The sequence below is a fragment of the Eptesicus fuscus genome, chromosome 5, assembly GCF_027574615.1.
Source record: "Eptesicus fuscus isolate TK198812 chromosome 5, DD_ASM_mEF_20220401, whole genome shotgun sequence".
Lineage (NCBI taxonomy): Eukaryota > Metazoa > Chordata > Mammalia > Chiroptera > Vespertilionidae > Eptesicus > Eptesicus fuscus.
This window is the reverse complement of record NC_072477.1, coordinates 8,079,330-8,103,083: the sequence shown is the minus strand read 5'-3', so window position 1 is coordinate 8,103,083 and position 23,754 is coordinate 8,079,330. Positions and strand designations below refer to the sequence as shown.

General features: G+C 41.9%; 1 protein-coding gene and 1 long non-coding RNA gene across 4 annotated transcripts in view; one reads left to right on the top strand and one right to left on the bottom strand.

Moving 5' to 3' along the window:
- Positions 1-23,754, top strand: part of UNC79 (unc-79 homolog, NALCN channel complex subunit) — a 165,775-nt gene that overhangs the window by 125,642 nt on the left and 16,379 nt on the right. For all 3 annotated transcript variants that reach the window (XM_028136886.2, XM_028136889.2, XM_054715450.1), the window contains 4 exons: positions 6,687-6,791; positions 14,555-14,632; positions 20,798-20,887; positions 22,960-23,135. In XM_028136886.2, coding sequence (XP_027992687.2) covers positions 6,687-6,791; positions 14,555-14,632; positions 20,798-20,887; positions 22,960-23,135 — 449 coding nt within the window. The remainder of the gene's footprint in view (positions 1-6,686; positions 6,792-14,554; positions 14,633-20,797; positions 20,888-22,959; positions 23,136-23,754) is intronic.
- LOC129148956 (uncharacterized) lies at positions 3,643-8,391 on the bottom strand. The gene is made up of 2 exons (XR_008555949.1): positions 7,823-8,391; positions 3,643-3,901 (listed from the first exon to the last, which is right to left on the bottom strand). It is a non-coding gene; the product is annotated as an uncharacterized LOC129148956 (long non-coding RNA).

Sequence of the window (23,754 nt, the reverse complement as noted above, 5' to 3'; positions counted from 1 at the left end):
TACAGAAAGCTTCAATCTAGGGTGTTCCCATCTACTTCATAGATAATGAGAAACTGTAAGAAATAGTTAAATAGCAGTATCTAATCAAGCCTTCTCTCTATTTAAAAAAAAGAAAGGGCATGGAAATGTAAGGGACTTGGAGACTTCTCTTTCTGTCAATCTGGCAGCCTAGATAACCTGAAAATTGCCCCACTTAAACACCAGAAATGCTGGATGAAACAAACATGATTTTAAAAATAGAGCTAATTTTATATAAATGAAAGGAGACTAAAGTGCAGAGGAAATTGAGAACCAGAGGGATAAGCATATAAGCTGATATTGTAGAAGTCTTGAGATGGGGAAGGGGTGGTGGTGCTTGTTTTGGTAACTTAGTGGCTTGAGTTTGAAAGCCCACACAGAGAAAGCAGGTGAGGTCTTGGGACTATTTTAGGCTGGGAATTAGAACTGAGTCATCCCCAGCAGAAAGTCAGAACCCCTGAAAGGCTATCCATTTGGTAAAAGGGTGATTTGGAAAGAATGTATTCTTATATTGGAGGTGACAAAGAATGGGATCTGTATAATCTGAGAACTGAGAGAAAGATTTATAGTAACGTTGAGAATTAGTAAACATGAACCTACCTTTGAACATGTTTATAATTTGATTTACATTACCTACATGCTCTGTGAACCCCCAAACTAAAAAGTCAAGTAACATAGGTACTGAGCAAGGAATAGCATTGGGGTGCCTGGCAGAAGCAAACCTGAAGTCAATCCTCAAACCTCTCTGGAGGGATATGCTTTCGACCTAGGCCTAACAGGATTTCCACAGATAAGATCCTGATGAACATGAGCTCAGAACCTAAAATTATAAATCATATGAAGAAATAATCCACCATGAGTTAGATAACAGAGTTAACAAACAGCAAGATTATTTTCCCCCTAAGGTTTTCCAATATTAGAACTATGTGGTAGAGATTATAAAACATACTTTGAATGATAATCGTGCAAAGGAGAATTAAAAACATGAGAAGAGATTTAGTCACTTAAAAAAAACACACCCAGAAAGATTTGGAAAAAGTAGGAAGACTAGAAATGAAATAGTCACTGACATAAAAAACTTGATGGACAGGTTAAACAGCAAATTAGACATAGCCAAAGAGGGAATTGGTAAAATGGCAAGTAGAAATGAAGAAATTATATAGTATGCAGCAAAGAGAGATGAAGAGATGATGAGAAAGAGAACTGTTTCAGAGAAGGGAATATAGGATTCTTAGCATTTCTAGAATTGATTTAAGTCAATAATGCTTTGATTCAGGAAGCACAATGAGCACTGAAAGTATTATAAATAAACTAGAAATTTACCTGCTCGTGTCATAGACTACATAAGTAAGGTACAAATTGGTAGAACAACCAAGACAGATAAAAATTTTTAAGAGCAAGCAAAAGAAAAGACACTTTATAGATAGACTGACAACAACTTCTCAACAGCACAGTGGAAGCCAGAGATAATGGGGAAAATGTCTTTAAAATTGTGAGAAAAAAGTAACTGTTCACCTGGAATTCTCTGCCAGCTAAGCTATTATTTAAGAGTGAAGGCTAAATAAACTATTTGGAAAATTAGAAATCTCCTAATATATTTTTAACTGAAACAACACTAAAAGATGTATTGCAATACATTATGAGGCCAATAGATAGTTGATACTAACCTGTCAGAGATACAAAAATTCTGAAGGAATAATAGCAAAATAATGCATTAAAACTCAAGCCTCATGACCTCGTGAGGATTTTCTTGAAATGTAATAGTGGTTTAACTATTAGAACACCTGTTTATGTCCCCATGCTACCAGATTAATGGAGAAAAACTTTTATCATTGTCTCAGCAGATAGAAAAGAAACACTCTTTATAATTCAACATCCACTTATGATAATTCTTGTCCAACTAGGAATAGAAGTAATTTCTTTATCTTGACAAAGGTTGTTAATCAGAAACCTCTAGGAAACATTATACTTAATGGTGAGGTTCCAGCAGTAGTCCCTTTACAATAATAAGTAAGATAAGGATGCCCGTTACCACTGCTCCTGTTCACTCTGGTCCTGCGTGTCCTACTAAGTTCAGTAAGACAGGAAGAAAAATATAACATAATTGGAAAGGAAAGGAAAAATAAAACTCTCACTTTTTGTAGATATGTGATTATAAATGAACCAAAGAGAATTTATTTATAGGCACCTTTTTATAACTTTTACTAGAGGCCCGATGCACGAAATTCGTGCATGGAAGGGGGCTGTCCCACAGCCCAGCCTGCACCCTATCCAATCTGGGACCCCTCGAGGGATGTCCGACTGCCCTCTCACAATCCAGGACTGCTGGCTCCCAACTGCTAACCTGCCTGCCTGATTGCCCCTAACCACTTCTGCCTGCCAGCCTGATCACCCCCTAACCACTCCCCTGCCAGCCTGATCAACGCCTAACTGCTCTCCTGCTGGCCTGATTGCCCCCAATTGCCCTCCCCTGCTGGCCCGGTCACCCCCAACTGCCCTCTCCTGCAGGCTTGGGTCCCCGCCCCCCAACTGTCTTCCCCTGCTGGCCTGGTCCCCCCCCCAACTGCCCTCCCTGCAGGACTGGGTCCCCCCCAACTTTCCTACCCTGCAGGCTTGGTCACCCCCAACTTCCCTCCCCTGCAGGCCTGATTGCCCCCAACTGCCCTCCCTTTCAGGCCTGGTCCCTCCCAACTGCCCTCCCCTACAGGCCTGATTGCCCACAACTGCCCTCCCCTGCTGGCCATCTTGTGGTGGCCATCTTTGACCACATGGGGGTAGCCATCTTGTGTGTTGAAGTGATGGTCAATTTGCATATTACCTCTTTATTATATAGGATAAGAGAGTTCAGCAAGGATGCTAGGTTCAAATGGATACCCAGAAACCACCTACCTTAATATTTAGCTACAAATGTTTATTCTAGTAAATGTACTTAAAAATGTCATTTATTATGGCAACAAAAAATCTATCAAAATCTGCAAGAACTTTATGGAGATAACCAGAAAATTTTATTAAACAACGTTTAATAGAGACACATCTCATGTTCATGGATGAGGACCCAGCATAATAAAGAGGCTTATTCTCACAAAATAACCTACACATTTAAAAAAATCCTAGCCTTTATCTCTGATAAGGATGGAGTAGATAATTTGAACCTATCCTCCCATTTAACTTAAAAAGTTTAAAAAAGTGAACAGAGTATTTTCTGAAAACTTCTTAAAAGCATTAAAATGCTAACAGATATAGAAGAGAAGGCTAAGATCTGGGAGAGCAGAGGAATGTAGAGATGTGAGCCTAGCCCTGAAGGCGAGGTGTTTGCCTATCTGGAAGAAGTGACTGAAAGACTTAGCCGAAATTCTGGAAGATTCATGCTAGGGGGACAAAAGTCACAATCCAGGATCTATCAAGAGTGGGAACTCTGTCAGGAACTCTCTCTAAAACACCCACCCTCACATACACTTTTGGTCAGAACTACACAGCTGGGTGTCAAGTTCTTTGGTGGCCTGAGATAAGAAAGTACAAGTCTCATACATTTATTAAGGTAACCCTGGACCTCTAGGGCCTTCAGGTACCCAGCAAAAACAAACAGAAAGCTCTTTGGAGGAAGATAACATTTCAGGTCTCAAATTATTTTTATAAGTAACTTTTTAATAAAGCATCCAGCACACAAAGATAACCGGACATATGAGGAGGCAAGATAGCATGGGTGAGAATGAGTAGAAAGACAAGACAATAGGTACAAACCCACAGGGTCTCCAGGTTCTTGATTGTGGTCAAGAAAGGACACACAGGAGGCTTCTAAGATGCTTCTATGTGCCGTTGCTTGACCTGCTGCTGATGTTAATCTACTTATCTGTGCACTTAGGTTTTATGTACTTTTCTGCATCTATTATAATTGACAATAAAAAAGACAAATTTGAGAACAATCTAGCGTTCCATTGATAGGAGGACAGATTGATGGGTTTGGGTATGAACTAGAGCTGTGTGTATCAAGAGGGGCTAATTTAAAAAAATGTAATATAGTGAAAAATTATAAGTTGCAGAAAGATATAGAGTATGATACAATTGATAAGAAGTTTAAAATATGCAATATTTATGTGTATATATATGTATATATATATATATATATTATACACTACAATAGAAATGTAAAAACATGCAAAAATAATATTACACATTATAATGGAGACAAGCATTGGACATTATCTATAACAATAAAAGCATAATATGCTAATTAGACTGGACATCCTTCTGGATGAAGCTGGGGCTGCAAGGGAAGCCCGGGTCCCGGGTGCCCTGTGGGTGGCCAGAGGGAAGCCAGCTGAGGTCCCAGGTGCCAGAGGGAAGCCAGTGTCAGCAGCTGGGAGAAGGAAGGCCTACTCTTGCATGAATTTCATGCATCAGGCCTCTAGTATCCTATCTAATAAAAGAGTAATATGCAAATTGACCATCACTCCAAGACACAAGATGGCCACCCCCATGTGATCAAAGATGACTGCCCCCATGTGGACACAAGATGGCTGCCACAAGATGGCCTGCAGGGGAGGGCAGTTGTGGGCAGTTAGGGGTGACCAGGCCAGCAGAGGAGGGTAGTTTGGGGAGACCAGGCCAGCAAGGGAGGGCAGTTGGGGGGGGACCCAGGCCTGCAGGGGAGGGCAGTTGGGGGGACCAGGCCTGCAGGGGAGGGCAGTTGGGGAGACCAGGCCTGCAGGGGAGGGCAGTTGGCGGGGGGACCCAGGCCTGCAGGGGAGGGCAGTTGGGGAGACCAGGCCTGCAGGGGAGGGCAGTTGGGGGTGATCAGGCAAGCAGGGAGGGCAGTTAGGGGTGACTGGGCTGGCAGAGGAGGGCAGTTGGGGGAGACCAGGTCAGCAGGGGAGGGTAGTTGGGGGGGACCAGGTCAGCAGGGGAGGGCAGTTGGGGGGGACCAGGACTGCAGGGGAGGGCAGTTGAGTGGGGACCAGGCCTTCAGGGGAGGGCAGTTGTGGGGGGGGACCCAGGCCAGCAGGGAGGGCAGTTAGGGGTGACCAGGCCAGCAGAGGAGGGCAGTTGGGGGAGACCAGGCCTGCAGGGGAGGGCAATTGGGGGGACCAAGCCTGCAGGGGAAGACAACTGGGGGGGGGGGCAAGCCTGCAGGAGAGGGCAGTTGGGGGGGACCAGGCCTGCAGGGGAGGGCAGTTGGGGGGGGGACCAGGCCTTCAGGGGAGGGCAGTTGGGGTCAACAAGGCTGGCAGGGGAGGGCAGTTAGTGGCGACCAGACTGGCAGGGGAGGGCAGTTAGGGGTGACCAGGACAGCAGGGGAGCGCAGTTAAGGGCAATCGGGCCAGCTGGGAAGTTAGGGGGTGATCAGGCTGGCAGACAGAAGCAGTTAGGGGCAATCAGGCCAAGGCGGGTGAGTGGTTGGGAGCCAGCAGTCCTAGATTGTGAGAGGGATGTCCCAGATTAGAGAGGGTGCAGGCTGGGCTGAGGGACATTCCCCCTCCCCCCCACATGAATTTCGTGCACCGGGCCTCTAGTTTTATAATAATACTTTATAATACAAATCTTAAAAATACTCAAAAATAATACTAATATAATATATATATAGTAAAAGTATAAAAACATACATGAAATAATAAGTAGATTCAAACTAGTGCTACTTCAAGGAAGGAAGAAAGAATAGAGTGCACCATATAGTTACCTTCAACTGTTTCTGTGGTTTGAATTATTATTTAAAAAAATGTAAAATGTAAAATCAGAGCAAAATGTTACAATGTGATGAAATATATAATATATTTCATCTCTCTGTTTTTCTGTGTGCTTAAAATTATCCCTTTAAAAAGTAAGTTCCTTAGAGAAGATTCAAGATCCTTTAAGCAGTTGTACATGTTTATCTCTAAATCATTTTCTATTGAAACAAAAAGCTTTTAGATTTGTTTAACTTCTGCAATGCTGAGAACCTATATCATTCCCTGTGGATAAGAACCAAATCCTGTGGTTTCAGTATTGAAGAACTAGCCTATTGTTTTCTTATCCATTAAATGAGGGATGGGGAACCATTTTTTCTGCCAAGGGCCATTTGGTTATTTATAACATTATTTTTGGGCCATATAAAATTATCAACTTAAAAATTATCCTGTTATATTTGGTCAAACATTTCATTAACTCACCCCTAATGCCTTGGCAGGGCCAGACTAAATGATTTCTCAGGCCTTATATGGCCTGCAGGCTGGGCGTTCCACACCCCTGCATTAAATTATGTGTTCTCACCTGGCCGGTGTTGCTCAGTGGTTGAGCATTGACTTACGAACCAGGAAGACATGGTTCAGTTCCCAGTCAGGGCACATGCCCAGGTTGTGGGCTCGATCCCTAGTAGGGGGCATGCAAGAGGCAGCTGATCAGTGATTCTCTCTCATCATTGATGTTTCTATCTCTCTCTCCCTCTCTGAAATTAATAAAAACATATTGTAAAAAATTACGTGTTCTCAGTGCTGCAGTAAACTCATACACACAAAAATGCCTTTAAATTTTTTCCTTTTTATTTTTAATTTTATTTATTGAGGACAGTTCGTTATGCATTTTTAAGTAGTATTTTTTATTTCTGATCTATGACTCTTTTAGAAGCTCTTTTGACTTTCATCTGTTCTAATTGAATTTTAGAAATTGCTTACCTCCTTCTATTTTGTTTTATTTAGGAGCGGGATAAAATGTACTTGTCTCGTAGTGTTGTTCTGGAACTCCTGCAGGCCCTGAAGCTGAAATCTCCTCTACCAGATACAAACCTCCTTCTGCTTGTCCAGGTAGGCTTATGGCTTGTTTGTAATACTTTCATGAGATCCACTTATGTTTGGAAAAACAAGGAAGCTCTGGGCCATATGCATAAAGCAAATATTTCTGCCCCTGTGTGTGCCAGGCAATATGCTTTACATATTCCCCTCACTTTATCCTTACAGCCGTATGAGACGTTGGTCCTGTATCATAGATGAGGAGACTGAGGCTTAGGGGGTTCAGTGACTTGCCCAAGATCACATAGCTGGCGTAAGTAGGGTCAGCATCCGACCTCAGGGTCTGTTCATTGTGGAGCACAGTCTGGTCAGGCTTCTGTCACTTGCCCAGGTGACCATAACAGCTCTGAGCTTTTTGTACTGACTTCATCTCTTTCCACACCAATCCAGTCTTCTGCCTTATGGTTGCCTAGACGAATTTTGCTAAAAGTCTACTTTATATCAGATCACGCCCTGCATTGAAAACCTACAGTGACGTTGTAGTGCCTGCACTACTGAAGTCTTGCATTATCCGGACACATTTGACTACTCAGCAGTATTGCCCTTGACAAATATTTACTCACCACCTATTTTGGACTAGGTTTTGGGAATATAGAGATGAGAAAGGCATAGGCCCATGCCAATAATATGCTAACCATTGTGCAGTATGTAAAGTACAACGGAGGAGGGAGTGGCCAACTCAGCCTGAGAGATGGAGGAAGGCTCATTAAGCCATTATGAGCCTTGATCTGGCCCAGGTGCTGGGGAAACAGATATGAATAAGCCATGGCCCCTTCCTTCCAAGATTTATTATCTGGTAGGTGAAGTTGAAAAGTAAAAAATCTCCACCATAGTGTAATGGTTGTATACTGAGTATGGAAATGCTGTGTGTGTGTGAGCACAGAAGTTGAGGCATTTACCTGGAAAAAGAGGAGGAAGGATACCTGTCATTTGCCATTTAATATCCACCACTGGGTCCCCTTCCCTCACTGCTATATGATACTCGTCCTTAGGACCAGAATTGAGTTTCTCTCAAAGCCTTGAGATTTAATAAAGAGTTGGTATACCTTCAAACGAAGAATGGTCCTCAGCTGTCTTTGAAGAGCTTCTGGGGGCACATTGAAGCTCTGTGAGGGCAGTGATTGCTGGAAGATGACAGCAGTGGGTGCCGGGCATGATGTAGTCAGAATGAAGTGGCTCCCATTGAACCACGATGCTAGGCAGCCAAGAGGAGGGTGGAAGCAAAATCACAGCCTGGCAATATCGTGTTCCTGAGGTCGGGCAGGTGTTGACTCTCCCAGTGGGTTGCCGTAGGCCAGCCCCTCCTGCTCACACATCAGCAGCTACACCGCTTTTGAGCACAAGCAACTGACACAAGTGACCGTGAAGATTAATGGGATCCACACTGATTTGGAGGAGAGGGCAGGTGAACTGGGCTTCGTGAACTAGCCACGAGAGATTTAAGGCTCACAGGTTCAGGGTCTAGAAGTCACTTGCTTCTGATAGTGTTTTGGTTGGTGACCTGCCACCTCCAAACAGCCTAGGTTTCAGGCCCTGAAGGTGCTTTCCTGTGGGCATCAGGGAGCAGTCTCTTAATTGGCCCCAGTTTCTAGCAGATCCAATCTACGAGGCTTGATCTTCTCGGGGTCCAGCCCCGATGCCGTGAGTGCCGCGGGTGGCCAGTCTACTGTGAAGTACATTAGTCAACCATAATAAGCACTTGTCACGAGACAGCAGAACACTGACAGGTTCAATTGCCCGGCGCTCAAGGGAACCATGAAAACAGTGATTATTATATCATAGCGAGGTGAATAAATAACAAAAACAAATTAGTTTTAGGAAGGAAGAGGGCAAAAATGTAGGTTCTTCTGACTGAATGTGTTTTTTTGGACTCTCATATTCCATGTCAATGAATTCCATTTTCATCTTTTTAAAACAAATGTGTATTTGTCATTGAATCATTCAACTTCATAAATCTAGTTGTAAAATTATTTAGGTTGGAGAGGTATTTTGGAGACATTTTGAGATTGTGCCCATGAAGAACAACTTTATGAATATTTCCACCTCCAACAAGTATGTTAAGCATTGTGCCATTTTGAAGTAATGCATCTTTGTTCTATAAGCTTTAGAATAAATAATTTTAATTACTGAGCGAAATAAAAGGGAGGCATACTTAAAAGTTCCCGTATCTGCCCTGTGGTTCCTGGCTAAGTGGTGGACAGAAGTCTTCTGTGGGGCCACTTGTGGGATGTAGAAGCAACTTGTCTCTCTTCATGAATAGCACATCTTTCTATAGAGCTTTCCTGTTCTTTTTTCTCTTGCCCTTGACTGCCTGGGTCCTCCAAGTGTCCCCTGGAGGATCGCACAGGGGATCACCTGCTCTCTGGTGGCTTCCCTTAGGCCAGAGAATCTAGCCTGGAGTCAGAGAAAGCTCTTCCCTTTCCTGATGGGGCATGGCAGGCCCTGGCTCCCGGAGGACCAGCTCCCAACGTGGACACGTAATGTGTCTGAGGCAGACAGTGACTTCCTCTACAGATATCAGGGACCCCCATCTGAAGCAGTGGGGTGGCTTTGTTTAACTGAAAATGCAACTTGGAAACAGAAAAGAAAGCAACATTTGAAAGGAAAACCCCCCTGGGGAGCTGTCATACTTGACATTGGCCCCATTAGTGAGAAGTCAGTTCCTCAGACCTTGGATTCACCCTTCATTCTTTCAGCCACCAGGAAAACACTAGTGTTTCCTCTCCCTCTTGAATTAATAACTTAGAAGATGGATGAGTTGCTAGAGATGGAGCTGTTTATAGTCTCTCATAGATAGACTGTGCCTTTGTTGATTACCAAATACTCAATACTCTCTTGGTAAGCATCCCCATAAAGAACAATGAAACACTTGCCCAAGGAATGTGGGGCAACCCAAGTTCTAAACATTTCAAGACAGTGACCAATCTGTTTGTTAATTCCTAGAATTTCTTCCTGGAGGCCGGGTTCTGGAAACTTCCCAGCCCGCTATAGTGGTTGTCCAGCCATGACTCCTATTACTCGTTTTTACTTACATATAAAGTCAGGCGACCTTGGATGTGCAAGTGGATTTTTTTTTTTTTTTTAAGAAAAAGAGGCATGAAAACAGGAAATAATTTGCAAAATAGAAAAAATTGTATGTATTCTTCAGTATCTAAAATGTCAACCATCAGGGTGTGATTGTTCTGCTCTGTGGACCAAGGCTTTGTCTTACTGTTTTAGCTCAGATCTGTTGACAGTTTTGCTCTCACCTGCAATGTTTTCTTTTCTACTGGTCTGCTGTAGCTCCTTTGTGTCAGATGCAATTGTGAGTGTCCTCAAGATGGATTAAAGCAGAGTTTTCATAATAGAGGGATAGCCCACTAACAGCCGCCATAAGGCTACAGAAGCTCAAATCCAGAAGAACGTCCTCAGCTCCCATTATATGTCAAGAATAGACATTCTGCTAATTTGCATATAACACACCCACTGTGTGGGATATACCTGCATGTTCGCGTGTGAGAAATCGTGTGGGTGAAAGGTTTTCTTTCAAAGATAGGTTAGTTGTGGGCTGGAGGACAAAGAAGTGGCAGGGGCATGCTGCTGTTTTTAAGTCACAGGTGTATGCATGGGGGGTTATTAATGTTAGCTGAGTTACTAACAGTCTGATCCCTCTTTGGGATGAGAGGTGGAGATACTATTTTGAGTCTCATTTTGATAATGAATTTAGTAATGACACATAATGGATACTGCGTTTCTTCTGTGTTCTTTTGTATTGGTGCAGGCGTGCCTATTTCTACCTGAAAGTATAAAATTCTTCCTTGTATGGTAGTCATCCTTCCCTCCCTGACTTTAGTTACATCTTTATATTTTGAGCAATTCTATAAAATTATAATGGCGTTTTTCAGTTCCTGGTTGGCAGCTATATGAAATGAAGAGAGAAAACTTTACTTAGTCGTACATACCATGTTAAAATGCACTGGATTACAATGCATGGATAAAAAATAAATAGCAGATGGTTTCAGGCTTATGCACTTTTATACCCTTTCATATACCAGACTCTCCGCAGACCTCCATAACTTTTAGAGTGATTTTTAATTAATTTTGACTTCTAAGAGATCACAGATCAGACCTTCGAATTTGGCCTCATACCTTGAGCCTACATGGCTGACAGCCTACTTCCATTATGCCACTCCTCCCACTTTGTAGGTGAGAGAGGCTTCTGCTGCTGGAGATCGAGAAGGTTGAGGTTTTGCTTCTTCACAAATCTTGTCTCGCCCTCGAGGGCACAGCCAGGCTGGAAAGCATGCTTTAGGGGCCGAGGGCTCTAGACCCCCCCAGGGACACTCCCTCGTCCTGGGCTCCCTTTCCTCACAGTTCTGTCTTGCCCTTACCCTCCATTCGCTGTGCAGTCTCTTGTTTCTGTTTTAAAGAAATTAGTTCAAATGTTGGTGTCCTGGCAGAGGTTTGGGAACTTATTTCTAAGTAGTTTGTCTTAGATTGCAGACTCAGAGAGCTTTTGTAAATACATTTTACGCGGAAAACTAGCTGTCAGGATTTTGGGAGCTCCATCTTCTCACCCTATACTTCTGTCAGATTTTTTTCTTACAGGTTTTGGCCAAAGGTACAGGCTTTACTTTTTAAAAAAAAAAAAATCCTGATTTATTTACTTTTCCTTGTATTAGAAATAAGCCCAAGTTAGAAGAGCAGACATAAGCAATTCCTGAATAAAATAATGGAAAATTTTAGGTTTTCCCTGGGTGTTACTAGCTGGCACTTTCTTTGCCAAATTCGGAGTTACTGGCCAAGGCGATTCTTCAGTTTTCTGTAACTGTATTTGAGACAAGAAGAAATGACAGAATGTGAGTGTGGAAATGTGTGTCCTCGCCGGCCATGCGGCTTTCAGAGACAGCTCTGCCTGCTGTCTCCTCCTTCCCTGCTCAGTCACCTGCACAGAAGAACCTTTCGTGAAGGAACACATGAAGACTAGCTGGTGGCCTTGGCCAAGAAGTCTAAGGGCTTCTTGACCTCAGAAGGCCTTTGGTTTATAGCTCCTCCTTGTTAGCCCAAACCTGCCGCCTGTTATAATGCTTTGATCATGACCCCTGGTTAGTGTGCATGTGCTGGCTCCTGTTCCTCACCCGGCCTCCTTGGGATTTTCTCTACCACCCTGCCCCATATTACCTCTCCCCAATTTGACAAGGTCTGAGCCTGCCCAGCTGAGCTCATCTCGTTGCCTTGACCCACCTAACTCTTCTGTGCTCTTTCAGTGTGAGAGTGAAATGAATTAGAAGGCGCTATCATTGCCAAAGCTTCTGTCCAAGCCTCTGGACTCTGCATAGCAGCAGCTTTGGGTCCCACAATGGTTGGGGCCCCTGGGCAGAGACCAGGAGAGAGAAACTGACCAGGAAATAAAAGCTCATAGCAAACTCGATGGGCTTCATGTTTAACCTTCCCCCTAAAACCATTAATAAACTAGAGGCCCGATGCACGAAGATTCATGCAAGAATGGGCCTTCCTTCCCCTGGCTGCTGGCACTGCCTTCACTCTGGCCGGAGCCACCTTTTTGCTCTAGCCAAGAGCCGCCTTTCTGCCTTCCCATGCTGCCCAGAGGCCTGGAGCAGCTGGGACAGTACAGAACGCTTGCGCCTGTGTATGCAAATTAACCTGCCATCTTTGTTGGGTAAATTTGCATACTCACTCCTGATTGGCTGGTGGGTGTTGCAAAGGTATGGTCAATTTGCATCTTACTCTTTTATTAGTGTAGATAGTTGGGTGTTGCATTAAGTGGGAAATACCTGTAGATACTAGGTGTACCAGTTAATAATGTGGATATTTTTCAATAGATGGCATTACACATATGTTGATACATATGTGATTTGATATGTATTTTGTTGTATTGACAGCAAGCTTCAAAACTTCATATGTCAAATTTGCTGAAGGTGTTAACATCATAGATATTTTTACGCTTAAAAATGTCGAATTTTGTGCCAAAAAAAAGAGCATTTGCGGGAAGTTTTAATTTATTATTTTGAAGAAAAAGTTATCATATACTTCGGGAAGCTTATGGTGAACATGCTCCATCTCAAGATACTTGTGAAGGCTGGTTTAAACACTTTAAAAATGATGATTTCAATGTGAAAGACAAAGAACGTCCAGGTCAACTGTAAAAGTTTGAAGACCAACAATTACAAGCATTATTGGATGAAGATGCGTGTCAAAATCAAAAACAACTTGCAGGAAGATTAAACGTTGCTCAGCAAACACTTTCTGATCATTTACAAGCAATGGGAAAGATTTTAAAGGAAGGAAAATGGGTGTCACATCAACTGAATGAAAGACAAATGGAAAACCGAAAAGTCATCAGTAAAATGTTGTTTCAACGGCATGAAAGAAAGTCTTTTTTGCATCAAATTGTGACTGGTGGTGAAAAGTGGATTTATTTTGAGAATCCCAAACGCACAAAATCATGGGTTGATCCAGGTCAACCGTCAACATGGACTGCAAGGCCAAATTGCTTCGGAAAGAAGACAATGCTCTGCGTTTGGTGTGATCAGGAAGGTGTGGTGTATTATGAGCTTCTAAAACCAGGTGAAACCATTAATACTGATCGCTACTGACAGCAAATAATCAGTTTGAACCACGCTGTGATCATGAAACAACCAGAATGTGCCAGAAGACACGGCAAAGTAATTTTCACACACTTCAAAACCAGTTAAAGACACGTTAACAGATCTTGCCTGGGAAGTATTAACCCACCCACCATATTCACCAGACCCTGCTCCTTCAGATTACGCATTTTCTGAGCAGCATTTCAAAACGTACGAAGAAGTGGAAAATTGAGTCTCTGAATGGTTTGCCTCAAAACAAGAAAAGTTCTATTGGGACAGTATCCACAAATTACCTGGAAGATGGGGGAAATGTGTAGCTAGCAATGGACATTACTTTTAATAAAGCACTTTTTATGTTTCTCTTGAAATTATCGTGTTTTCTTTTATTACAAAATCTGCTATTATTAGCCAGTACACCTAATATCTTTAAAAGAAGGAAATTAAATTGTAATCTGGCATATCCATCCTCATCATGATCTCAGTTGTACATAATTGATGAATCACTTCATTTCACAAACTTTTGCTGAGCCCTTCTGAGATGTGAGGTGAGAGTCTAGTGCTGGGACGAGGTGCATCGAGGCTGTGCTCTCGAAGAGCTCCCGGCAGGTGAAGAAATAGACCCATAGGTCAGTGCAATCTCATGTCATGACTGCTACAAAGGAAGCACGTGAAAAGTCCTGTGGGACACAGCAGGAGTGGGGGCCATTATCAGAACAGAGAGGTGTGAACGAAGTGGGGTAAGCAAGACCAGATACGTAGGGAACTTGGAGGGAAAGAAACAGCTAGAATCCTCACTCTGAGGTTCATTGTTTTTCTGTTTTCATTCTCAATGTACGATATAATGTTAGAAGTCTGGAAAAGCCTATGAAAATTCAGTAACTGTCAAGAGTGCTGAAGAAGAAATAGAGTCATGTCGGAATTGACCTGACAGTGCTTTCTTCCTTGACCAAATGCACGTTTCCAGTGCCACTGAGCTGGCTGGGTAAAGTAAGAATCAGTGTGTTCATCTCAGTACGATGATTCTGAATTTCTCATAGGAATCAGCTGCCATGATTAGCAAGTACCATAAATCCAGGGCAGATTGTCACGGGAGTAAACACTAATGAATTTAAGCCAAGTTAATAAAATGATAAACTACTTATTACTGTCCAAATGCCCTTAAAAGTAATTATCCTTTCAATTTCTTATTAGTTTATTTGTGCAGATGCTGGAACCAAACTAGCTGAGTCGACAATCCTGAGCAAGCAGATGATCGCCTCTGTACCTGGAGTAAGTCCCCACTGAATTAATTGTCTACGCTTTATGTTTTCTCATTTCCTCATTTAGCAAAGAGATCTTTTTGGCCTGTGTCCTGGTACACTTTGATAGAACAAACACTGTAAAATTGAAAACATATTAGCATCTTTTTAAAAAGAGCACTAGTGAAAATTTAATCTCAGCCCTTGGAAACGTTTAATTCCAGGAAACATGAGTAAAATTGAAGCAGCTAGTTAAGGAGAGGAAAGGAATTACTAGACATAAAGAATAGATTTGGCATTGACAGTGTGGCTCAGTTGGTTGGAGCGTTGTCCCAAAAATGTTGCGGGTTTGATTTTTGGTCAGGGCACATACCTAGGTTGTGGGTTTGATTCCCGGTCAGGGTGCATATGGGAGGCAACCAATTGATGCTTCTCTCTCATATCGATGTTCCTCTCTCTTTCTCTCTCTCCCTTTTCCTTTCTCTCTAAAAGATCAATAAAAATATATCCTCAGGTGAGGATTAAAAAAGAAAAAAAAAAAGAATAGATTTGATTAAAGTTCCATTTTTCCAGAACCAATTTTCCTATACTGGTTCCCACTAAGTAATTTGATTTAACTACTTCTAGAAAGAAATAAGCATTGTAATACCTTGTTTTCCTTTATAATATTTTCTTTGAAATTAAAACATTTCCATTATTATCAGCTAGTGAATGATTTGGTAAAATATGTTAAGATTATCATTGACAGCATTGAAGATGAGAAGCCAGCAAGTTTACTAGAACAAACTCAGAAACTTTAGTGATATTGTTTATTGAAAACAATTATTTAAATTTTTAATAGAAAAAAATTTAATAAAGAAAAAGGATCACCTATAATTCCTCTGCCTTAAAATGAGAAACTCTGATGTTTTATAATATTTTTCCATGTTTTGATCTATTCAGTATCCTAATTAGCTTATTCCCATACTGTTGGAAATATTATATACTTTCTACTTTTCATATATATATATATATATATATATATATATATATATACCTACAAAGATTATTTTCACCTTTATTTTGAATTATATCCTTGGGATTCATTCTTTAATTAAAGAGTAGGAATATATTAATGGTACCTATTCTCATATTGCTTTCCAAAAATTTTTTATTAATTTACATGTATAAATATACCAGTTTTACCTGTAACACTAATCATTTTTTTAAAACTACTGTTTATATTTTTTTGATGTATAGAAATTTTGAGAGCAGAAAAAATAATCATTCAACAGAGATAATTTTACTGCTAACATTTTAATGAATTTTTTCTCTCTTTTTCTGTGTATGTGTTTAAACACACTTTGGTTCATATGGCATAAGCATTTTCCCCATAGTTTAATGGCTGCAGAGTATTGCCTCATGCGAATGTGCCACAGAATAATGATAAAGAGTGTAGGGACTAGAGTCACAGCAGAGGATGAGGTCTGCCATTTACTAGCTATGTGATGAGGCAAGTCAGTTAGCCTATGATTCTTCGATTTATATTATCTGTAAATTGGGATATTAAAGGGCCCAATGTCAAGGAATCAGGATTGAATAAAATGATGCATGTGAAGCATATTGGCATGGTGCCAACATGCAGTAAGTATTGAGTAAAAAATAACTATTAAAACAAATATTAACAAACATTAATTATTTTTGGATATTTTAATTATTTTCAATATTCTGCGATTGTAGCTAATATGTGATAAACATCTTTGTGCTTAAATCTTTGTCCATATTTTAGACTATATTTTTGTAATAGATTCCTGGGAGTATAATTACTAGACTATGTTTTTTTAAGAGTTCTTAATAGTAATTAGGGTAATGCTATGAGATAAAATGCCAATGCTCAGTGACTCAGCACACAAAGTTTATTGTTTGCTCGTGTGAAGTTAAAGTGGGTATCTTGATTAGTAGAGGGAGGAGGACTTCCATGTGAACACGTAGGGTTCAGGTTCCTTCCATTGTGTGTAGTCCTCTACAATCAGCTGATGGTTGGGAAAAGAGAAGAGAATATGGCACACAGAAGGTTTTCATGGGCCAGAAGAGAAATGGTTCTGTGAGTAGCCAGTCTCTGTTGCACACCCACTGGTTTGCATAGTGTTTAGTTCTTTAAAACTCAGTATTTGCTACCTATGTGATAGCTTAAAAATAATATCCTTAATATTTAAAAGGTTTATTGGAATCCACACGTAAAAGACAAACTATTTCAATAACAACAAAAAAACAAAAATAGTTGTAGGAGCAACATATAGAACACTTTCCAATGACCAATAAGTCATTTAAAATGTACCTTTTACCTCACTAGCCATCAGTGAACTGTAAATTAATACAAAATATTAGGATATTAAAAATAAAAAAAATTAAAATCAGCTAGCAAATCAGCAGGTTTTTCTTAATGAATAAAGGTATTGATGATGAAGTGAAACAAACATTCTTATAAGCTCCTGGTGGTCATGAAAAATGGTACAACCAAGTATTCAGATGGCTTGCTGAAGAACAGTTTGACCGCTTACTTCTGTAAATATGTTTGAGAAAACACTTATATGTGTACATAAAGAATTTATACAAGTGTATTTATTAAAGCAGCATTTAAAATAGCAAATATATGGCAATATAATTAACTAGAGGCCTGGTGCACGAAACTTGTGCACTCAGGGTGGGGGAGTCCCTCAGCCTGGCCTGCACCCTCTCGCAGTCCAGGAGCCCTTGGGGGATGTCTGACTGCTGGCTTAGGCCCGCTCCCCGGCAGTGAGATATTCTTAGCACTGCCGCAGAGGTGGGAGAGGCTCCCACCAATGCCGCTGCGCTCGCCAGTCATGAGCTTGGCTTCTGGCTGAGAGGTGCTCCCCTTGTGGGAGTGCACTCACCACCAGGGGGCAGCTCTTGCATTGAGCGTCTGCCCCCTGGTGGTCAGTGCATGTCATAGAGATCAGTCGTGCCGCTGTTTGGTTGATTTGCATATTAGCCTTTTATTATATAGGATGTCCAACATTAGGGTTTTGTTTAAATAAAATAAGGTGTATCTACAAGATACACTATTATGTGGCTACCAAGTCAAGTTTTCAAAGAATATTTAATCAACTGGAAAATGCTTATGATAGATTTAATACAAAAGCAAGTTAGAAAACAACCTCAGCCTTATAAATAGTGTATGTATGTGTGTATGCCATATGCATTGGAAAGAGCTTGGAAGGACTCAGTCACAGTGGCTGTCTCACAGGCAAAGGACAAGAATTAGGGTTATGGTGATTTTTTTTCTTTTTACTAATTTGTATTTTCCAACTTTTCTACATTGCACATGTTACTTTTACAATTTAAGCCAGGGGTCCTCAAACTTTTTAAACAGGGGGCCAGTTCACTGTCCCTCAGACCGTTGGAGGGCCATACTATAGTTTAAAAAAAAACTATGAACACATTCCTATGCACACTGCACATATCTTATTTTGAAATAAAAAAACAAAACGGCAAAAACACCCGCATGTGGCCCCACAGGCCGTAGTTTGAGGATGCCTGATTTAAGCAATGTAACTTTAAAATCAGACATAAGTTTAAAGGAAGAATTGGATATGATTCAATTCATGTTTTTGGGATAGAGTATGTTTTCAACACCTTTATCATTAGTTTTCCTATTGAAATAAACATAGGCCTTCTAAAGCAAGTGGAATGTGATTCTTTGTGTGTGTGTGTTTTTTTAAATAACACACCTAAGGTTATACTGATGTTTTGCAGATTTAAATAAAAGGGGTGTGTGAAAATTATATGCTTTGTTTTATAAGTGTATATAGCTCACTAAGATAATCCTGACTATAAAGTGTATTTTAAGGCTTTTATTAGATGTAGTTGCTGGTCTCTAGAGCAAACGTAACTGAGTAATAGTAAAGTCTTTGCTCTCACTTTCTTTTTCTTCTTCTTCAATTTAAACTTAAAAGACAAATATTAAAATACCGCTCCTAGTAATTATTTTCTGTGACATTTGCTTACTTGAGAAGGAACAAAATATTGCCTGTGAAAGAAACAAATCCCTTTCAAGACATGCAGAGTGTGTGCTCCTGTTTGCATGACATGTGAAAGGTCAGAGAAAATGGAATAAATCGGGGGGAAATCCTTTCTTGCATTAAAGGATTAATATTCCAAAAGCAGGGGCACAATAACCTTTTATAATTCCTTCACTTGATTTAAATGAAAAGAAGAAAACCTTAGCACATACGAAATGCTTGGAGAACTCTCCTGCAGAACTGCCAGTGACCTTATTCTCCTGTTTGTTATCCTGTCAGTGGGACTGGCAGGCGTAACATCCCAGAGGAGAGAGGAGGTGATACAGTTCAGGGCCGTGCCGATGTACATGAAAATGGGAAAATGATTTCTGACTGGGTGAGCTAGTTAAATATGTAATGTTCCCAATTTTCCTAAAGGAAGCTGAGAAAGGCCTTAGCACAGCATTTAGATGGCTTCAAAGACGGCCTGCTTTTGATCCACAGTAAACCCAGCCTGTGGGTTCTCCCATGCAGCTTTGATGTAGCGGCCTGTCTGCTCATTTTCCTTTTCTCTGCTTAGAATCCTAAATTCACTGCCTTGCCCTGAGAGAGTAGACTTATGCCATTTACTAACCTGAAGCACCAGTGTGCTTTCTTTTCCTAAAACCTCCCAAACGTGCTGCTGGCGTCTGGGGAAGACGACCATTTTGTTTGTTTGTTTATTTATTTATTTATTTATTTATTTATTTTTGTTTGTTTATTTATTTACTAGAGGCCTGTTGCACGAAGATTCGTGCAATAGGCTTTCCTTCCCCTGGCTTCCGGCACCGGTTTTCCTCCGGCACCCGGGACCCAGGCCTTCCGCCTTTGCTGCAGACTCTGGCCAGAGTCTGCCATCTTTGTCTTTGCTGCAGACTCCAGCTGGAGTCTGCCATCTTCGCTGCACACTCTGGCCATAGTCTCCTGTCTTCGTCTTCACTGCAGACTCCAACTGGAGTCTTCCATCTTCATCTTCGCTGCAGAGTCCGGCTAGAGTCTGCAGTCTTTGCTGCAGACTCTGGCTGGAGTCTGCCATCTTCATCTTTGCTGCTGACTCCAGCTGGAGTCTGCTGTCTTCATCTTTGCTGTGGCCGGAGTGCCGCTCCTGTAGATCCCTTCGCCCCCCGCCCTCCCTCTCATAGCAGGTGTCCTTCCCCACCTGGCCACTCTGCGCCTGGAGCAGCTGGGCGCCGGGGTTGCTGCCATCTTTGTCCTTCTAATTTGCATATTCATTCCTGATTGGCTGGTGGGCGTCACGGAGGTATGGTAAATTTGCATCTTTCTCTTTTATTAGTGTAGATTCCTAGCAAGAACACAACAGTAATACATTTATCTACTCAATAGTGTACCTGCCATGTATGAATTGAGTTATAAATGACTTAACTTGAATATAAACAGTCTGGCTCTTCTAGCAAACAATATTTGTTTATATACTTTTGTGTGTTTTTAAAAATTTAATTAATTAATTTTTTAAAAAATTTTGTGTTGATTTCAGAGAGGAAGGGAGAGGGAGAGAGAGAGAAACATCAGTGATGAGAAAGGATAATTGATCAGCTGCCTCCTACACTCCCCCCACTGGGGACTGAGCCCACAACCCAGGCATGTGCCCTGACCAGCAATCAAACTATGACCTCCTAGTTCACATGTTGGTGCTCAACCACTTAGTCATGCCGGCTGGGCTATATACTTTTGTTTTTAATAGGGAAAGTCAAGGTTCTGCTGATGGAATTTGGTGCCACATATTTCATGAGTAGGTAAGACTCCCTAGAGTGATAAAGTGTTACTGTAGTTTTAGTATGACTCCTGTCCCGAAGACTGATGCTAATAGCTTTACATAGGCTAAATCTTCGTATACCAGCTGCTTGAAAGACAGTCCACCAAAAACCAGCGAGATCGCCTAGTGGACAAAGGCATGTCGCCCTGTCTCCCATAGGCTGCTTCTTTGCTCTCCACCACAAACCTTTCATCAGTGTTGGTCCCAACTCCGGGCAGACAATCACAGACTGTGCTGAGAGTACTGGAGTGAGTCAGAAACCTAGAAAATGAAACAGCTCATTAGCAAACAGCGTGAAATCAGAGGGAGACAGTCATGGCAGCCAGGGTGGAAAGGAAGGTGTGACTCTGAGCGCACGCCCAGCGGTGTCCTTGTGTTTCAGTGTGGCACGGCGGCCATGGAGTGCGTGCGGCAGTCCATCAGCGAGGTGCTGGACTTCATGGCAGACATGCACACGCTGACCAAGCTGAAGGTAAGAGCGCTTCCAGGTGGGAAGTCACTGTTACCTGGATGCTCCCCATGTCTGGGAGGCTGAAGAACTGAGTCCCGCCTCTGCAAAGAGTGAAAGGAGAAAGGAAAGGATGTTTACGTGGCATCGGCCATGTGCATAGCTTTATTTTTGCCATTTATTCAGTTCTCACAATGCCCCCATGGAGGTGTTATCCCCATTTTACAAATGTAGAAACCGACGCCTGAAGTGCTGCAGTAATTTGCCCAGGTCACACTACTATTATGTGGTGGAGTCGGGGCTGACCTGAGACTGTAGTGACTCCCAAACCATTCGAATTGCACCTCATTTAACTACCTAGAGCCTCAGTTTCCTCATTTGCAAAACAAATCTAATGATACCTACCTTTGCTAATGGTTACAAGGTTTAATGTGAAATAATGCATGTGAAGAGACTCATGAACTGTAACACATTATGCAAACGTAAGCCATTTATGGTTTTTATCTGCATTGAACCTATCTTCTTCAAGAAAATAATTAAAGACAAGGGATAGAACAAACTGTAATTAGCAGATGGGCAAGTTCCCAGTGAATTTGTTGAGCTTCTTGCTGGTTTTGCAGGGTGCAGTGAATTGCTGATGCAAGTCAACTTCCCTGCCATGAGCCCACTGAAAGATTGATGGTCTGAGCGATTTGAAGCAGGCCCTGGACAGAGGGCAGAAGAGACTCTAACCATGGCCCAGCGAGCAGCCAGATTGCAATCTGGCACTAAATGATTCCGTTTTGATAAACAGGATCTAGTCATGCCAGAAGCTCGTCAGCTAAAAATATGGCCCCTTTATCACCCAACGCAGTGGCCAGACTCTGCTCAGATGGTCTAAGTGTTTCTTGGGACAGCAATAGATCTGCACATCCTAGTGGAAAGTAGAATCAGACTTTAACCCTTTGCACTCGCTTGCTTTTTTCTCGATTCCTTTATTCTAATGCTAACCGTGTCGAGTCACACTTGACATCCGAGTGCAAAAGGTTAAAGTGATGATTTCTCAGGCTATCCAAACCCAGTCATTTCCAAGGAAGCTCCCCTAGCGATTGATCACATGCTCGTTACTGATTGCCGAATTGGGTTGCCTACACTTAAATGGCTTCCATGTACAAAGCAGAGGGGACAATTGTTACCTAAATATTTTTAGCTCATTTTATATAGCCACTTTCAAAATACAGAGAAAAAGAATAAGAAAATCCATGATGATCAAAAGGTTGGGGACTACAGACATAATCCACTCTCTGATTTTCCTTTGTATTAGCAAACAGATGAGAAAGGTCAAGTGGCAAGTGGCTTATCTAAGGTCATGCGACTAAGAGTGAATGGGTCTAGAACCTAGGTCTCAACTCCAGTTCAGGCCTCTTTCCACTCACTAAGCCACACTGAGCAAAGATATTTTTTCTGAATTAATTCAACAAATATGTAATAAGCATCTATACTGTACCTAGCACTATTCTAAGCATTTAGGATGCAACAATGAACAAAAACAAATACATTAGCTGCCCTAATTTAATTTATAGTCTGGTAGTGGAGGCCAAGTTTAATGAAAATTTTATACAAACTAAAGTAAAATTGTGATTTTCACAATTGCATGAAGAAGGGGTAGACACTGGTATAAAAACTTCTAATAGGATGAGATGGCTTAGCCAGGGAGGAAGTCAGGGGAGGCTTCCTGGAGGAAGTGACATGTAAGCTAAAATCCAAACAATGAATAGTTTATTAGGTGAAGAGATTCTGGAACAATACGTTAGGCAGCAAGAACAGCATGCGTGAAGGCCAGTAATGGGAGGGAACCACTGTAGCGGGACCGCAAAGATGAAGAGGTAGGATGCAGAGCTCTGCAGTAGCAAGGTCGTTCCAGGCATTTTAGGTTATGCAGAGGAATTGTTTTTTCTTCATCCTAAGAACAGTGGGAAGCCATTGACGTTTCAGTGGGTTGTATGCTTGGGAGTGGTGATAGAAGGTGTGGAAATGACAACCTGATCGTTTTAATGAGTGACCTGGAATGTCTCAGGTATTCTGCCAAAGTCACGAAATAGCATTTGGTTTTGTAGAACCACATGAAGGCATGTTCCCAGCCTCTGCATGAAGATACCTTTGGTGGACATCTCAAAGTGGGGCTGGCTCAGATCGCAGCCATGGAAATCTCCCGGGGCAACCACAGAGATAACAAAGCTGTGATTCGCTATCTGCCTTGGCTCTATCACCCCCCTTCGGCAATGCAACAAGGGTAAGACCCTAATTATTCCAGCGACGAGGGTACATAAGGCAGGAAGCACCCTGAGTTCCTTCCTTGGGCTTAGTGAGAGCAAGTGAGGCACTGAAGGTTCATGGGGATGGCATATGCTTGGTTGGAAAGACAGGAATTGAGACCCATCTGCGTGCTTACTGGCTAACCTGGCAGCATTTTTGAGCTTGAGTACCTCATGACATGGTGCCAGTAAAAGGAACTGCCTTCACACAAAAACCTCAGTCACCCTGAGGGATGGTGAACACTTGGCGCCTTATCATTTTAACTCTTCACTTCAGCTCATTCAGTAAGTCCGTAGGTATTTATTGAGCACTCACATAGCTTCTGTGTTCAATGAGCTTAGATCGTAGCTAGCACAAGATCTACAGCAGAGATGAAATAAGAGTGCAAGGGGGTGTGAACCGTGATCCTGCCTCTAAGGGAGGATAAGAAGAGAGGTGCCCATGGGTAATTTATTTGGGAACTCCAAGCAGGCTTGAGCCTGCCACTTCGCTGGTTAACTTCCTGGCTGGAGGCAAGGTTTGGAGTGGGGGGTGAGGAGGGCAGGAGAAAATAATTGGAGAGCGTGAAAATGAGGGGCTGTGTGTTGTACCTTCTT